The sequence below is a fragment of the Salmo salar genome, chromosome 29 (genome assembly GCF_965601325.2).
Source record: "Salmo salar chromosome 29, fSalSal1, whole genome shotgun sequence".
NCBI lineage: Eukaryota > Metazoa > Chordata > Actinopteri > Salmoniformes > Salmonidae > Salmo > Salmo salar.
In genome coordinates, this window is record NC_138319.1 from 10,821,143 (window position 1) to 10,840,605 (window position 19,463).

At 41.8% G+C, this 19,463-nt stretch overlaps 1 protein-coding gene across 2 annotated transcripts; it reads left to right on the top strand.

Moving 5' to 3' along the window:
• Positions 1-10,147: 10,147 nt before the first annotated feature.
• On the top strand, positions 10,148-13,470 carry mnx1 (motor neuron and pancreas homeobox 1). 2 transcript variants are annotated; one of them, XM_014180664.3, is made up of 3 exons: positions 10,148-10,883; positions 11,759-11,919; positions 12,175-13,470. In XM_014180664.3, exons 1-3 carry the CDS (start codon positions 10,409-10,411, stop codon positions 12,460-12,462), a joined length of 924 nt encoding a protein of 307 aa, XP_014036139.1. In that variant the 5' UTR covers positions 10,148-10,408; the 3' UTR covers positions 12,463-13,470. The 2 variants fall into 2 exon arrangements, with proteins under 2 accessions (XP_014036139.1, XP_014036138.1); XM_014180663.3 differs by having other exon boundaries at positions 10,152-10,892; positions 12,175-13,468.
• Positions 13,471-19,463: the final 5,993 nt, after the last annotated feature.

Below are 19,463 nucleotides of genomic sequence, written 5' to 3' on the forward strand. Positions count from 1 at the left end.
CTGGTGCAATTGTGCCTTGGTCCCGGGAGCAACAGGAAGCAGAGTGGATTTTCAATGGATTTGCTACGAATTCAAATCAACATACAGCAGTGGTTCCCAACCAGTGGTACTAGGACCCCTGTTGGTAATTCGACAGTCCACAGGGGGTACTTGAGAAGACTCATGAGATGCATGAGGCAAAATGCACATGAGGGGGTACTTCAGGGGTACTCCGAGCCGAGCAAAATTCAGTTGGTGGTACAGTAATTGAAAAAGGTTGGGAACCACTGACATACAGTATGCTGATATTATTTATACTGCGATAGACATTAGAGTATACAATAGGCCTAGTTCAACTTCAGCTATCTCTAAAGAAGAGAGAAAAATATATATAGGTCTGTGATATGCAATATGAATACAATGTCAGATGCATTGATAGTGTACATTTATGAATGGAAAGAAGACAAGATGTCAAGATATCCAAACCTTAAACATATTGTTTTATTATACAATTTTATCTAAATTACTTGTGCATATGACCCTGGCTGTCTTTCTTTCAACGTGCATGCCCCGCCCACCTGAGGATCCGTATTTTTCACCCATCTTCACTATTTCCTGTGTTGGAGGGGTTCAAAATCTACTTGGCACTTAAAACTCGCTGGATTGATTGCTTACATTTTACTCCTGCGACTCATTCTTCCTCTTGCTTGTGCCTGTCGTTTTTTCGTTAACGTTTTGACCAGGGAAACGTTTTAATGACCTGTCCAAAATCTCTGGTAATGGCTGAAATGGAGTCATCTATAAGAATGCTTAGTCGGGGCACGTACATCACAAGAAAGATAAGAAAGAAATAACTTTATTTTAATGAGTTTTAATTTTTTTTTTTGTGGAATTGAAAAAAGTTATAATTTAATACAGTTGAAATGTTTACAAATTAGATGCACTGAAATGTAAGCAACTAACGAAAATGACACATGGATTATCTTGCTATTGACACGCTTGTTGAATTATGCAACAGAATTTGACAACAACATTAATAGAGGCAGTCTCGACAGCGCAGGTGTAGGTAGGCGTCATATTAGCTCTCAAACTCTAGGCGGCATTCTGCCATTTTCAGCCATTAGCTTTGCCCGCTACTACCTCACGTGAACTACAATCTCAAAGCTGTTTTTAAAGTTCAACCGTGTTAATAATCATGTCATCAAATCAAATGTTATTGGTCACATACACATGGTTAGCAGATGTTAATGCGAGTGTAGCGAAATGCTTATGCTTCTAGTTTCTGACAATGCAGTAATATCGAACAAGTAATCTAACAATTTCCCAACAACTACCTAATACACACAAATCTGAAGGGGTGAATGAGAATATGTACATATAAATATATGGATGAGCGATGGCCGAGCGGCATAGGCAAGGTGCAACAGATGGTATAAAATACAGTATATACATATGATATGAGTAATGTAAGATATGTAAACATTAAAGTGGCATTATTTAAAGTGACTAGTGATCCATTTATTAAAGTGGCCAGTGATTGGGTCTCAATGTAGGCAGCAGCCTCTCTGAGTTGGTGATTGCTATTGAGTAGCCCGGTATGCCTTGAGTCTCTCGGTCCCAGCTTTGATGCACCTGTACAGACCTCGCCTTCTGGATGGTAGCGGTGTGAACAGGCAGTGGCTCGGGTGGTTGTTGTCCTTGATGATCTTTTTGGCCTTCCTGTGACATCGGGTACTGTAGGTGTCATGGAGGGCAGGTAGTTTGCCCCCGGTGATGCGTTGTGCAGACCACAACACCCTCTGGAGAGCCTTGCGTTTGACGGCGGTGCAGTTGTCGTACCAGGCTGTGATACAGTCCGACAGGATGCTCTTGATTGTGCATCTGTAAAAGTTTGTCAGGGTTTTGGGTGACGAGACAAATTTCTTCAGCCTCCTGAGGTTGAAGAGGCACTGTTGCACCTTCTTCACCACACTGTCTGTGTGGGTGGACCATTTCAGTTTGTCTGTGATGTGTACGCCGAGGAACTTAACTTTCTACCTTCACCACTGCTGTCCATCGATGTGGATGGGGGAGTGCGGGGGGTGCTCCTTCTGCTGTTTCCTGAAGTCCACGATCATCTCCTTTGTTTTGTTGACGTTGAGTGAGAGGTTGTTTTCCTGACACCACAGTCCGAGTGCCCTCACCTCCTCCCTGTAGGCTGTCTCGTCGGTAATGGCCACACAGTCGTGGGTGAACAGGGAGTACAGGAGGGGGCTGAACACGCACCCTTGTGGGGCCCCAGTGTTGAGGATCAGCGAAGTGGAGATGTTGTTTCCTACCTTCACCACCTGGGGGCGGCCCATCAGAAAGTCCAGGACCCAATTGCACAGGGCAGTGTGATGGCGATTGCATCGTCTGTGGACCTGTTGGGGCAGTATGCAAACTGAAGTGGGTCTAGGGTGGCTGGTAAAGTGGAGGTGATATGATCCTTGACTAGTCTCTCAAAGCACTTCATGATGACAGAAGTGAGTACTACGGGGCGGTAGTCATTTAGTTCAGTTATCTTTGCCTTCTTGGGTACAGGAATAATGGTGTCCATCTTGAAGTATGTGGGGACAGCAGACTGGGATAGGGAGCGATTGAATATGTCCGTAAACATACCATTTGATTGATCTTGTGTGATATGTCTTTGGAAACTTATGGCCCTTATCATTCATCAGCGAGAAAGAATCCTTCTAATAAAAAAGATTCACTTAGTGTAGTAGTTTTGCATAGATCCATACAGCTATGGGTGCCTCCATCCAACTAGACTACACTTCTGCTACACTTCCCAAGGTACTCTTACCCACATGTGTTTGGAGCATGCTAGAAAGCTAATTAGCTCTTGTCTTCTTTCTGTTTTCTGTAAACAATCGCTGTAACATGGATATATGGCAACACTAAGCCTAACAAGGTGTGTATCAATTGAACCTTTTGTTTTTTGACAATTATTTCTTGCTGATATGAAAGATACGGTCCTTATGCTTCCAAAACCATACCTCAAGCAACGTATGTTAATGTTCAGATTGAGGGTTGGGGCTCTTAACAAAACTCCCCCATACAGGTTAGGCTTTCATCCAATGACTCTTATGTGTAATGGAACTGAGAGTCATGATCAAGGGCTAGCCTCATATATACAGTCATTGGCCTAAATAGAGCATGTATTTTGTGTTTACAGCCCTGTTCCACCTGTTTAAGTTACTTTATTCATAGATGCAAATACCCCATTGTATTTATGCAAATAATTGTCTTTCTTTTAACACAAAATATAAACACAATATATATGAGTGCATTCTAAGAAAAAAGGTGACATTTTACAATAAATTGAATCCCTGACCTCCATTCATTATTTGTCTGTGCTATAATTCAGTCAATATCAGATGGATTTTTAAAATTCTAAAAGTTTAGACCCATTGTCCAACTGTTGCAGTTATTAGAATTGTTTTTAAAACCTTTTAACAATTTTAATTACCAATGCTACTGTTCCCTCAATCTCCCATTTCTGTTCAGAAGGATTTGATTGATTTAATCCTTTTTCTGTGTGAAAAGAGATATGAAGAGCTAATCCAGTAATTCTCCTGAGATACTTAAGCCACTTTCCACCCTCCATTAAGTCAAAGATGCCTCCCTGCGGACCTGGCATCCTTTCACTCCCTCCTCTCTACATTCTCCTCTTCTGTCTCTGCTGCTAAAGCCACTTTCTACCACTCTAAATTCCAAGCATCTGCCTCTAACCCTAGGAAGCTCTTTGCTACCTTCTCCTCCCTCCTGAATCCTCCTCCCCCTCCCCCCCTCCTCCCTCTCTGCGGATGACTTCGTCAACCATTTTGAAAAGAAGGTTGACGATATCCGATCCTCGTTTGCTAAGTCAAACGACACCGCTGGTCCTGCTCACACTGCCCTACACTGTGCTTTGACCTCTTTCTCCCCTCTCTCTCCAGATGAAATCTCGCGTCTTGTGACGGCCGGCCGCCCAACAACCTGCCCACTTGACCCTATCCCCTCCTCTCTTCTCCAGACCATTTCTGTAGACCTTCTCCCCTACCTCACCTCGCTCATCAATTCATCCTTGAGCGCTGGCTACGTCCCTTCCGTCTTCAAGAGAGCGAGAGTTGCACCCCTTCTGAAAAAACCTACACTCGATCCCTCCGATGTCAACAACTACAGACCAGTATTCCTTCTTTCTTTTCTCTCCAAAACTCTTGAACGTGCCGTCCTTGGCCAGCTCTCCTGCTATCTCTCTCAGAATGACCTTCTTGATCCTAATCAGTCAGGTTTCAAGACTGGGCATTCAACTGAGACTGCTCTTCTCTGTGTCATGGAGGCTCTCCGCACTGCTAAAGCTAACTCTCTCTCCTCTGCTCTCATCCTTCTAGACCTATCTGCTGCCTTTGATACTGTGAACCATCAGATCCTCCTCTCCACCCTCTCCGGGTTGTGCATCTCCGGCGCGGCCCACGCTTGGATTGCGTCCTACCTGACAGGTCGCTCCTACCAGGTGGCGTGGCGAGAATCTGTCTCCGCACCATGCGCTCTCATCACTGGTGTCCCCCAGGGCTCTGTTCTAGGCCCTCTCCTATTCTCGCTATACACCAAGTCACTTGGCTCTGTCATATCCTCACATGGTCTCTCCTATCATTGCTATGCAGACGACACACAATTAATCTTCTCCTTTCCCCCTTCTGATAACCAGGCGGCGAATCGCATCTCTGCATGTCTGTCAGACATATCAGTGTGGATGACGGATCACCACCTCAAGCTGAACCTCGGCAAGACGGAGCTGCTCTTCCTCCCGGGGAAGGACTGCCCGTTCCATGATCTCGCCATCACGGTTGACAACTCCCTTGTGTCCTCCTCCCAGAGTGCTAAGAACCTTGGCGTGATCCTGGACAACACCCTGTCGTTCTCCACTAACATCAAGGCGGTGACCCGATCCTGTAGGTTCATGCTCTACAACATTCGCAGAGTACGACCCTGCCTCACACAGGAAGCGGCGCAGGTCCTAATCCAGGCACTTGTCATCTCCCGTCTGGATTACTGCAACTCGCTGTTGGCTGGGCTCCCTGCCTGTGCCATTAAACCCCTACAACTCATCCAGAACGCCGCAGCCCGTCTGGTGTTCAACCTTCCCAAGTTCTCTCACGTCACCCCGCTCCTCCGCTCTCTCCACTGGCTTCCAGTTGAAGCTCGCATCCGCTACAAGACCATGGTGATTGCCTACGGAGCTGTGAAGGGAACGGCACCTCCATACCTTCAGGCTCTGATCAGGCCCTACACCCAAACAAGGGCACTGCGTTCATCCACCTCTGGCCTGCTGGCCCCCCTACCTCTGAGGAAGCACAGTTCCCGCTCAGCCCAGTCAAAACTGTTCGCTGCTCTGGCACCCCAATGGTGGAACAAGCTCCCTCACGACGCCAGGACAGCGGAGTCAATCACCACCTTCCGGAGACACCTGAAACCCCACCTCTTTAAGGAATACCTAGGATAGGATAAAGTAATCCTTCTAACCCCCCCCCCCCCCCCCCCCCCCCTTAAAAGATTTAGATGCACTATTGTAAAGTGGTTGTTCCACTGGATATCATAAGGTGAATGCACCAATTTGTAAGTCGCTCTGGATAAGAGCGTCTGCTAAATGACTTAAATGTAAATGTAAATGTAAAGAAGGTCAATCATTTGTGCCATTTTATGTGCAGTTAGAAGTCATACAGTATATCATTGTCAAGACGTTTTCATTATTTTATTGTTACAGTAATCTGCAGAAATTTCAGACATTAAGTTTTCAGTTTACCTGCTCACCCCCACAATAATTTCTGTCTTAAACACCTCCATGAACATTCATCAACACGTTCACACTGCACAGCTGAACAATGTCTTAACGTGGACAAATCACAAGTGGTAAGTTAACTGTTTAGAGTTGCCACAGTAATGGACAAAGGCACCCATTATCGCCTCACGTTTTGTGCTTATACATATTTCCTTGTTTTTGTCTCAGGACCAAGTCAAGACAACAAGATGGGGACTACAGGTACACATTTCAAGATACCATAAACCTCTGGCCTGTCAAAGATTCATTCAGCGTTGAAAAATGGATGGACTGCATGGTGTTGTAGCTACATCTAATCTAATCAATTTAAGCACACAGGTTTGAAGTGTATTTTTATAAAATAAATCATCATAATGTACTGTCTGTGGGATGTCACGTCACTACATTTCCCCCGAATACGAAATAGAAAGGCTTGACAGAAAATAAGGAGAAACGGGTTTTTGGGTGATGGATGCTCCTCAAGGAAATTCATTGCAGTTTGCTAATGGATAAAAAGACGCATTAGGGGGTGCAAATGTTAGTATATTTTTCTCTTAAAACACTTGATGTAAAAGTCTGAACAGTGATAGTGTTAATCATGCTCAACTGCGTCATCATCAATGTATTGCTTTTGAGCAGAAGGCATTGAACATTCATTTTGCTGAACACAAGTGCCCTTTATTCTTTATTATATTTAAATAGCGCCCTGTTTTGTCACATCCATTAGTTGTGATTTTCTTTGCTTGTGTTTAAAAATCCATAAAGGCAATATATTAAATAACAAATCACAGCGAGATTTCTTATTAGCATGCAGGGCGACCTGCTGCTGCTCTGCAAAACGAAATAAACAAATAGCTCTCCTTCAGAAAAAAAGAACGTGGGCCTAATAACTTAAAATAGCCAGGTTCGAAGATCTATAAAGTAATTGTATTAAATAATAAACATGGTTGCTTAACACTTTGACAGGTGCACAATGAATCAATTCCATTGTCAATTGGAAACAAACTTTCGAAGATTCCCTCGACAACATTTCAGATCGTCAATCACGGTGTCTCGAGTCATGGGGGAATGGCCTATCTCGCGTCATCTCGTTTAGTTGAGATTTTACACCAAGAAAGCAGACTGATTTGACCGTCACTCCATGGAATTGAAAATGTTCGTTGGGTTCATGAAATAAAATAGTTTCACCGTCAACACGTTGGATTACAGAAAGGTAAACCTATAACTTTTTAAGGGTATAATTCCAGCAGACTATAGGTTGATGATGAAAGTGGATGGTGGTGCTGATGATAGGCCTAGGCTACTTGTTGTTTATGACGATGTGATTGGCCTAAACAACAATAACACCAATATGGATAATAATATTAATAATAATTTATTTTTAACAATGTTGCACTATTAACAATAATGGATATTTATCTTATAAAGAAAATTATCAGCAATTTTGAATAAAACTTTTTTAAAGTTTTGAATCATTTTCATTCATTGGATGTTTACACAAAATAAATTATTAGGCCATTGCAATAGGTCACTTTTTTTTAATGCGAACCTTAAAAACGACTGCTATTTTCTTCCAAAATAAAACAAAATCTGCATTATAATAGGCCTATAGCACAAGTTACATCCTATTGAGTGGTTCATGTCACCATGCTGAAGGACATTGAGATAAATGATCAATACTTCTCTGCAGCCAAACAAAATTGATGGCACGTCTCCAATAAATTAGCCAGCAATACTGAATTTCTAGAAGGACGTTTAGACATATTGCGTGTGTCGCAGAGAAATTAGTTCTCTACTCAGTTCCAGCAGTCTATAAATATCATATGCATAGGTCTTGCAGAATGTAATCTTCCCGCTAATGATATCCAGTAATGGAGTCTATCATCCAAGGTCTTATATGGAAAGAAATAGGCATGCTCTGCTTCCTCAACAAATTACATTGATAAAATGATTATATGCCACAAATGTGCTTAAAAACAGTCCTATACATTTCAAGCCAGTGGTCATTTGTGCCAATTTAATTGAATGTGTTTATTGCAATAAAAGAGACAGTGCAGGTCCCCTTTAAATTGCATTTTCACAATGAACACATTTACCGAGGGTAATTAATATATAAACTATCTCGATTTGTCAATTTGATTTGTATTCTAGTTAATTGTGAAAGTAATTACGGCGCAAATGAACACCTTTCAGGAAAGACTGGGGTTTTAGGGTCCGCTTCCATCTCAGGGTGCCATATTAATTTTACCTCCTGTTGATGTGATGAAAAAAGACAATAAATCTCCGTGATTGGTGCAGGCCAATAGTAAATGGCTTCATATTTCACTGGTGCTTTAATAGAAATATTCATGTGGCCCCTTAATGAAATTAAAACGGGGGTGGGGACAAAGCACAGATCTAACGGTGTGGCACTGTTAAGATATTAAGAAAATAATGAAAGCGAGATGTTTTAGTGATTCAGAATGCACAGATGCTGTTCATAAATTCAAAAACTGCCGAAATTGGACTGTCAAAACGTTTTCTTAATGGAGCTCAAAGCTCATCATAAAAAAGACAAATGAATCCATGTTCGAAATGTCGAAAGGAGAAAATTATCTGAGGCCTGAGCGAGATAAAAGTCATATCAAGATAACCCCAATGCCATTATTTGATTAGCTTTTAGGTTCAGGTTTAAGCCTTCTAATTTTGTGGTGCATACGTGGATTCACTTTACATGATGCCACACATCAATCTAAGACTCAGCTATTATTCCGTAATCGGTCATGATATTATCAAGGTTTCCAATTAAATGGTGATCCTTTACTTGGAACTACCCAGTGACTTGTTGATTTCCCCGGAGCAAATAAACGTCTGCGCTGGTCCCAAGAGAGTGGTTAGCTGATGAATTGACAAAAACTAATCAGCTTTATTGGGAGACAAGTTAAGGGCAACAGGGTGTCAATAATTCTCATCTTGACCTCTTCTTCCATTAACTTTAAGTGGCTTATTAGACCAAAAGACAACCACCCCAGAGCTTTTGGCCTACATGGAGCCTATAGCTCAAATAACTAACTAATCTATGCTTCATATTTTGCGCGCTCAATTTTATCCGTCTACTACGGATGCACTTATTTATTTTTCACACATTTTTGTCTCAATTGATGACAAATAGTGCACTTTCATAATTTCGTTGTCATAATTGCCATGAATTAGAGCCTGAAATGTCAAAAAGTTGGACCAAATTTGTGGTGGTTTTGCATGTTTTCTTGGGAAACGAAGTCTACAGCATGAGGCGGGTGTGTATTTAGCAGCTGCAAGCGGAGGCATAAAGGACTAGATCCAGGGGGCAGCTAGGTGAGTTCAGAATCTTCAAATAGATATGGTCTTACCCTAATTATAAATATTTTCTAACTTAATACACTTTGAAAAGTCAAATATAATTAAAGTTAAAAAATAAAAATGTGTTGCATTGAGTTCACCCCGAACACACACAAAAAAAAACATCCAGTCATCATATAACCTTTATTTTTTCAGGGTTCCGGGAGGATATGCACTCCATGATATCAAGACAGTTAGGCCTACATTTCACATTTATATTGTGGGACAGAGCAAAAAAAATGTAGGACTTTTCGATCTCTCGGGGTTGGGTAGTGGCATAAGGCAGGCTCTTAGCTAGATTTCCCAGTTGGGCTCGTAAGATCTCCGGGTCATGCATAGACACAGTTTTTCATTTGTGACGTTAAACTTTTGGGGGGAGGAATATGTCTTGCATGGTGCGATGAAGGCATACGTTGTCAGACATATTCCCAAAAATATTTTGGATGCGGCCTATACAGTAGCATAAAAGTAGCATTTTGTTATGTCTGTCATTACCAAACTGCCTAAAACGTAGGCTAGATAAGCCATGAATCCAAAACATTGATTCATGATTTTCTACGTGGTTGTGGGGCAAAATGTAGGCCTAATAAAATGCATGCGACAATGTCGAAAATTGGATATGCGCGCTGATCTGAAGTTAGGATTCCCCTGGCCCCTCGATGCCCACCTATTGTCTTACATTGCAGAAATAAATAAATATATATTGTAGTCTACAATAACGAGCCCTGTCACTCCGGTGAATGGCAAACGATTCTCTTCACAATGACTTACACACAAAAAATAAAACATTTTAATAGTTTCCCATGGTTGCAATTCACAGCGGAATTAAATTAAAGTTACATACTGTAACTCTAAATAATGTCAATAGAAGCTCTCAAAAATGTTTTCTTAAATGTATCCGTTTTATGCAACATTTCGATCATTTTCCTTGTAGAATGAAAATGATTTTTTTTTTTTTAACTTATTTAAAAACAACAACCAAGGTGGGGCGGTTCATTGGTTGGAGAGGTATGCAATGTGCCGAAAAAGCGCACCGTGAACATGTCTTGAATTGACCAATGGGACAACCCCATGCCAAACGGGTGGAACCAATCCCCTATCGAATAGGAATTAAGTGTCATGTAGAGTTTCACCGTTCACACTTTAACCGAGATCAAAACTTTGAGAGGTGGAACAACAACGACACTTCAACATCGTTTTGATAGGCAACTAACTGTTCAACGTCTGCAAACAACGGGGACACTGGTTCAAATGGAGAAATCTACAAATTTCCGCATCGATGCGCTTCTCGCTGTTGACCCGCCGAAGGTGCAGACATCTCCGCTTGCGCTTGTGACTTCTTTATCCTCCTCTTCCATTTCATCGTCCGGAAGTGTACAAGCCTCAGAATTGAATGCCGACTCTTTAAGGACTGAGACTCCGTCTCCACCGAGGATTTCCTCCTGTGGTTTGATTCCTAAACCAGGCTTCTTGAATAGTCCTCACAGTATTGTTGGATTACATCCACAGAGTAGCGCAGGGATCCCTCCCCAGGCTCTCTACGGCCACCCCATGTATACCTACTCCCTCGGGCAGCACCCTGCCCTGTCCTATTCATATCCGCATGGGTCCCATCACCACCATCCCAGCGACTCCCTCAAACTCTCTGCCGGGACTTTTCAGCTCGACCACTGGCTGAGAGTCTCCACAGCGGGAATGATGCTACCAAAAATGCCCGATTTTAACTGTGAGTATTGTGAGTATACGTATTTATTTTTCATAGTTTGTCGTCTATGCTTTTACATTATTTTTGGACTGCTAATAAATAATTGTTTTTGCTTTACACGTGGCGAGTAAATTCATGATTTTTACATTATTGATCCATTGGTGCCTTTACGTTATGGCCCCATGACTCGATGAAGAAATGTTCCCAGCCAAAAAGGCTGTTTGAGTGAGAGGAGAGAGGGTGATAGGTTTTCAGAGAGCAACTAAAATGGACAGATAATGGACAGTGGGAAAGTGACAGAAGAGTGTGAAACCCACAGCCGACACACTGTTTGCTCACCAGATACTGCCTTTTTGTTCCTGTTCGTTTTAACAGATTTGTTCAAAATGAGGTGGCAAATAGCTTAGGTCTCATTGAATACTTATTCCATGGCAATGTTAGATGTTGGCTCTAACAATATTTTGGCCATTTTGAACCGGAACTCGTACTGTTTCTTGAGGAGGCAGTGTGCATAAACGAAGACATTTTTATCCCATAGACTATGTGGTCTATATATGTTCAGTTTAAATCGGTTTCAATTAAAGCTTTTCGCCATTTAATATTCAGCAACAAATTCCCCATTTTAACCTGAAATTATTACCGTTTCTTTTTCAATCTGCTTATTACAAAATTGTATCTTGCAAGCCTATATCATAGCAATTTCATTTAAACCTATCTCAATTAGGACCAATATGCCCGTTATTCCTCCATTTTGCAGGCATATAATGATTATTAATATAGCCTAGGTCTGCTATATACTGCCTATCGAATAATCCTAATGTAAAAACACGCACGAAGGTTGTCATGCTTTTTCCTTGACCTTATTACTAGAAATTGACTTATATTTTGTTTTCCAGCTCAGGCCCAGTCAAACTTGCTTGGAAAGTGCAGAAGACCAAGGACTGCATTCACAAGTCAGCAGCTCCTGGAGCTCGAGCATCAATTCAAACTAAATAAGTATCTGTCGCGACCAAAGCGCTTTGAAGTGGCTACATCCTTGATGCTGACGGAAACGCAGGTATATAAAAGCTAAATTTCTAACCAATACATGTTTGTTTGAGACATTGTGAAACATACCACTATTAGGCTATTCAGTCAGTTTTACATGAAAACACTCTTATTTAGTTGTATGTTATGTAGTCAAGTCAGGTGGTGCTGTAGGTGCCCATTACGCACGGCGCTTACGCGTATTCAAAAACGGCCAATAAATAATTTAATAACATTTTTTTTTCCAAAACATTGTCTCATAAATATATGTTATTTTCATTTTCAGGTGAAAATTTGGTTCCAGAACAGGCGGATGAAGTGGAAACGGAGCAAGAAGGCCAAAGAGCAAGCCGCGCAGGAGACGGAGAATAAGAAAAACAACAAAAACGGCCAGGAGAAATCTGACGGACAAGAACAAACGGATTATCAAAAGACTGGTTCTGCAAAAAGTAACAGAATAAGAGACTTCAGGGACAGTGACGATGATGAAGGTGGCAACTTCCTGTACAACTCCTCGGATTGCTCTTCGGACGACGAGAGAAACCACACCAGTGATATAAGTCCACAACCTTGAGACCGGGACAAGGAAACGTGCATTTTTGAAAAACTATACACTCCTTAAACTACAGCTGCATTTAGGCCTACAGTAATAAAAACACGAAATCCTACCCGGAAATTCAGAAATTAATGAGAATAATTTGGAAAATACAAATGGATCAATCCCTGACTGAGATTCAGGGTGTGCAGAATGGCCCTAACAAGCAAGGTCAGATTGACGTTTTAGAAGGTAGTATTGAGGTACACTCTGCTATTTGTAACATTGCATGGTTTTATGTGACAATGTCATGTTTTCGCCCAGTTGTTTTAGGACCCTAATGTCCACTACAATCATATGGGTTCTCCACTATAGGGGTTATTATCATAATATTTTGATATGGCGACCAATTGTAAATTCAAACATGCCACATTTAGCATTTTCTTTTGTTTCATGTTTTTGAACATTGTGAACGTATGTCATTGCGTCATATAGGCCTACCATTTACGTGCAGAAAAATGTTATGCGTTTATTTTTGTACACTGTTTATAAAATGTCTACACCAATGCATGCTAAATTATTGTTGACCGTCTCCCATGGTACAGAGGACATTAAATAAATGTGTTTTGTAAAACGTGGTGTTTTTCAATGCTGACGACATAACATCTATTAAACACACTTTTCCAATTATGGTCCCATTTTGCAGCCAATTTGGTCTTAGTTTAGAGGTGATTATTTTTCTTTACCTTTATTTAACTAGGCAAGTCAGTCAAGAACAAATTCTTATTTTCAATGACGGCCTAGTGGGTTAACTACCTGGTTGAGGGGCAGAACGACAGATTTTTACCTTGTCAGCTCGGGGATTCGATCTTGCAACCTTTCGGTTACTAGTCCAACACTAACCACTAGCCCCATTTTTTCCCTTCTGGTCTCAGTATAACTTTGATTAATAAAGACTTTTGATTTTGTTTGATCAACACAGTCAGGAAGTCTGTAATTTTGCACAGGATGCTATGTTGATGACTAAATGCATATTGTGGTGCGTAACGTACATTGTGCGAACTAGCAGGTTATTTTAATTAGTCACGACGTCATGTCTATATTTAGCAGATCGAATGGCAATCGGATGAGTTCAAGCCTTTGAAAATAATGCTTGTGCATCTGCCTCTACTGATTAACGAGCGGTTTCAAAGGTTTATGAATACGATCCCCTTGTTGGTTTGTTTGCTCTCCCAGCACGTTCGCAAAGATCCAATAGTGCTATTGCGATTCCCATGACCCGACCTGTCAGACCAAGGAGCAAGGCAGAATCTTCAAAAGTGTATAATAGCCTACTAACATGTGTAGATTACATGAACCACATACTACAATGAAGGTCTTTCTGGATTAGACTATGTTATATGCAACACAACAATATGTATGCCTTTATGCATCAAATGTATAAAAGGCAACAACATTAAAGGCTACTGAGCTCACTATGGGAAGAAAGCAGAGCTCTTAGTAATTGCAATGGCATTTGTGGCTATGTAATTCAGTCCAGGTTAGTAGTAATGCTATATATACACTAATTAGGCCTACATAGCAACTAAGAAGTTCTATGTCAGATCAATTACATGCATGTAAATATCACCACAGTGCTCCAGGCACGAAGAACATTTCCTTTGCAATATATTCAATTTCTATTAGCCATAATGCCTTTTCTAATATCTCTATATCCAACAGCTCTCCTAAGATCCACATGTTTCGGTTACCTGTACACATTCACACGCAGTGTCTTTTTGTTCAGGAAACACAGACGTGTTGCGTTGCAGCTATACATTTATAAAGTGTGACGTGTTTAACAGTGTACCATGCTTCTCATTCATGTACGACCAAATGCATGATGCATTTTTTTTTTTTTTTACTGAGAAAATAAGCGTTCCAAAATTTGTTCCAGAGGTTTGGAGTTTCTGTATAGCTGTGTTAGTATTGGTTATTGATTGAGGAGTAATTCCTCACAGCTGAGTTTGCCCAGCTGCGAGGATATAGAGAGAGCGGGCTGCTTTATCAGCTCATCAACACCTCCCAGCCAGGTATTGGACGGGAAAACTCTTTGGGAGGGCAGGGCGGGGAGCAAAGCTTGAGGAAACATAGCTTTGAACAGTAGACAAGAGTCTGCATATGTCCCAAATGGCACCCTATTCCGTTTGAAGTGCACTACTCTTGACCAGGGCCCACAGGGCTCTCGTCAAAAGCAGCGCACTATATAGGGAATAGGTTGCCATTTGTGATTTACCAGAGTCAGTCTGAATGGAACACACACAGCCAACCATTGATAGGCGCAGTCAACACACAGAATTCGGCAATTACAGCCACTGTACTACAGTGTAAGCGTTATAAAATATTGAGCTCTTAGGCTAAGAACAGGCCTAGCTTCTCCATATTTTGTTTATTCCTGTGTGCTTATGTTAGTACTGTATAGTGTTGATTCAGTTGTACGTACTACTGATTATGGGATTACAGACACCTAACTCGCTGGTTGTGTTTGCTATCTGGACAGGTATCAGTAGAACATCTTAGCAGACCCATTACAGCAGGGTCACCCAGGGGTCAATACCAACCTGATGACTCCCACCTGCATACAATAGCCTGTGTGATCTTCACTGACTCGTCTGTCTATTTATCTTTCAGTCACAATCTACCTCTAGTTGACTCACTGGTTTTACTCTTTGTAAACCACAGGAGGCTGACTCATTCAGATCAGCATGTCATCATGGAAGTCTCTTCATGTAACGGTTCAGAAAATGCATGTTTCAACTTTCATCTTCATCAAACAACAGTACATCGGCCTATATAACATCAGACATAACCAATATAATATGCCATCATGGAAGTCAGTCTTTGTAACGGTCCAAGCCATGCATAGGCTATATTTGCACTTTCGCCTTCATCAAAATACATAAATATTAGACATCACAAATATTTTGAGGACGAAGGCACTGCCACTCTCCCAAAGAAGCCATTGTAAGGTCTGGGAGAGAGATGTTTCCTCTGAGTGACCTCTGTGGCCCTGTCTCACCCTCTGGCCACTCAGGCCCACACACAGATTAATGCAAACGTTATTAATGGAGGTAATTATTAGTAGCAGGCATCAAATGTAACGCAATGACTCTGCTATGCGATGCATGCAGCCAATGTTGTCAGAGACTGAATAAAAACCCAGTGTCCTTTCATTCTGATGGGTAGTCCACACAGAATATGAATGAACATGAGATTAGACATCACAAATACTCATTTACAAACTGTTGATACATTCGAGGGGGAAAAAAACACCAAAAGATTGAACAGTGATTCAGTTGGCACATCTGGAAGAAGGTCGTAAACATGGACGCTTGCGCATTGGAAGAAGTCAATAATTTCACAGAGGAATGCTAATGGCGTTGACAACAGATTAGAAAGTGACCTATAAAGTTGGCTATGGACAAGCAGATGCCACTGGCATACACAAAGCCATTCATTTTCTCTTCAACCACCTCCTCCTCCTCAGCCGCAAGTCATGGTTAAGGTTGTTCACAAAGGAAATGTAACTGTGGAGAATGTATAATTGAATATAGGGAGTAGAGTACACAACCCCTTGTTATTCAGGAAGATGATTTATCAACTAGAGATTCAAACTTAAAACAGGCTTCAATAGACTGCTTTGGTACAATGTAATATTAATATACTGTACCTATAAATACACACAAGTAGTGATGGTCCCGTAAATTCTATATGAATGCTCAGACATTGTTTCACACTGTCCCCGAGAGGATTATTTCTTATAACTATGGTGTCTGCTCAAAACAGACTCCTGGATTGTACGCACTAGACCATGGGTCTCCAACCTTTTCTAGCATGAGAGCTACTTCAAAAAAAAATTAAACATGTTGCAAGCTACTCATTTTTTTTCATAGCTTTTAAATAGGCACATTCTTCTCTTATCCTCTAACCCGGGCCTTTGGTGTACAAGAGGTGTGTTTTCTGTCAATATACAGTACCAGTCAAAAGTTTGGACACACGTACTCATTCAAGGTTTTTACTTTTTTGTACTATTTTCTACATTGTAGAATAATAGTGAAGACATGAAAACTAGGAAATAACATATTTGGAATCATGTAGTAACTAAAAACGTGTTAAACAAATCAAAATGTATTTTATATTTGAGATTCTTCAAAGTAGCCACTGTTTGCTTTGATGACAGCTTTGCACACTCTTGACATTCTCTCAACCAGCTTCATGAGGAATGCTTTTCCAACAGTCTTGAGGGAGTTCCCACATATGCTGAGCACTTGCTGGCTGCATTCCTTCACTCTGCGGTCTAACTCATCCCAAACCATCTCAATTGGGTTGAGGTCGGGTGATTGTGGAGGCCAGGTTATCTGATGCAGCACTCGACCACTCTCCCTCTTGGTCACATTGCCCTTACACAGCCTGGAGGTGTGCTTTGGGTCATTGTCCTGTTAAAAAACAAATGACAGGTCCACTAAGTGCAAACCAGATGGGATGGTGTATCGCTGCAGAATGCTGTGGTAGCCATGCTGGTTAAGTATGCCTTAAATTGTAAATGACTGACATTGTCACCAGCAAAGCACCCCCACATCTCTTCCTCCATGGTTCACGGTGGGAACCACACATGCGGAGGTCATCTGTTCACCTATTCTGCATCTCACAAAGACGGCAGTTGGAACCAAAAATGTCAACTGAACAGTTGATGTTGAAATGAGTCTGTTACTTAAACTCTGTGAGGCATTTATTTGGGCTGCAATTTGAAGCTGGTAACTCTAATGAACTTATCCTCTGCAGCAGAGGTAACTCTGTTTCTTCCTTTCCTGTGGCGGCTCTCATGAGAGCCAGTTTCATCATAGCGCTTGATCGTTTTTGCGACTGCACTTGAAGAAATTTTTCAAACTTTCATGTCTTAAAGTCGTTTCTCTTCCCTGTGGCTCAGTTGGTAGAGCATGGTGTGTGCAACGCCAGGGTTGTGGGTTCGATTCCCACGGGGGTCGGGGGGCCAGTACAAAAAAAAAAAATGCATGAAATGTATGCATTCACTACTGTTAGTCGCTCTGGATAAGAGCGTCTGCTAAATGACTAAAATGTAAATGTTTGCTTATTTGAGCTGTTCTTGCCATAATATGGACTTGGTCTTTTACCAAATAGGGCTATCTTCTGTATACCACCCCTACCTTGTCACAACACAACTGATTGGCTCAAATGCGTTAAGGAAAGAAATTCCACAAATTAACTTTTAACAAGGCACACCTGTTAATTAAAATGCATTCCAGGTGACTACCTCATGAAGCTGCCTGAGAGAATGCCAAGAGTGTGCAAAGCTGTCATCAAGGCAAAAGGTGGCTACTTTGAAAAATCTCAAATATACTCTGATTTGTTTAACACTTTTCTGTTTACTACATGATTCCATATGTGTTATTTCATAGTGTTGATGTCTTCACTATTATTCAACAATGTAGAAAATAGAAAAAATATTACATACGGAGTAATAGACAAATGTGTGAAACAGACAGACGGGTAATTTTGCTGGAAATTAATTGGCATATAAACTCAGCAAAAAAAGAAATGTCCTTTTTTCAGGACCCTGTCTTACATTTACATTTACATTTAAGTCATTTAGCAGACGCTCTTATCCAGAGCGACTTACAAATTGGTGCATTCACCTTATAATAAAGATAATTCCTAAAAATCCAAATAACTTCATAGATCTTCATTGTAAAGGGTTTAAACACTGTATCCCATGCTTGTTCAATGAACCATAAACAATTAATGAACATGCGCCTGTGGAACGGTCGTTAAGACACTAACAGCTTACAGATGGTAGGCAATTAAGGTCACAGTTATGAAAACATAGGACACTAAAGAGACCTTTCTACTGACACTGAAAAACACCAAAAGAAAGATGCCCAGGGTCCCTGCTCATCTGCGTGAACGTGCCTTAGGCGTGCTGCAAGGAGGCATGAGGACTGCAGATGTGGCCAGGGCAATAAATTGCAATGTCCGTACTGTGAGACGCCTAAGACAGCGCTACAGGGAGACAGAACGGACAGCTGATCGTCCTCGCAGTGGCAGACCACGTGTAACAACACCTGCACAGGATCGGTACATCCGAACATCACACCTGCGGGACAGGTACAGGATGGCAACAACAACTGCCCGAGTTACAACAGGAACGCACAATCCCTCCATCAGTGCTCTGACTGTCCGCAATAGGCTGAAAGAGGCTCGACTGAGGGCTTGTAGGCCTGTTGTAAGGCAGGTCCTCACCAGACATCACCGGCAACAATGTCGCCTATGGGCACAAACCCACCGTCGCTGGACCAGACAGGACTGGCAAAAAGTGCTCTTCAATGACGAGTCGCGGTTTTGTCTCACCAGGGATGATGGTCGGATTCGCATTTATCGTCGAAGCAATGAGCGTTACACCGAGGCCTGTACTCTGGAGCGGGATCGATTTGGAGGTGGAGGGTCCATCATGGTCTTGGGCGGTGTGTCACAGCATCATCGGACTGAGCTTGTTGTCATTGCAGGCAATCTCAACGCTGTGCGTTACAGGGAAGACATCCTCCTCCCTCATGTGGTAACCTTCCTGCAGGCTCATCCTGATATGACCCTCCAGCATGACAATGCTACCAGCCACACTGCTCGTTCTGTGTGTGATTTCCTGCAAGACAGGAATGTCAGTGTTCTGTCATGGCCAGTGAAGAGCCTGGATCTGAATCCCATTGAGCACCTCTGGAACCTGTTGGATCGGAGGGTGAGGGCTAGGGCCATTCCCCCCCAGAAATGTCCGGGAACTTGCAGGTGCCTTGGTGGAAGAGTGGGGTAACATCTCACAGCAAGAATTGGCAAATCTGGTGCAGTCAATGAGGAGATGCACTACAGTACTTAATGCAGCTGGTAGCCACACTAGATACTGACTGTTACTTTTGATTTTGACCCCCTTTGTTCAGGGACACATTATTTCATTTCTGTTAGTCACATGTCTGTGGAACTTGTTCAGTTTATGT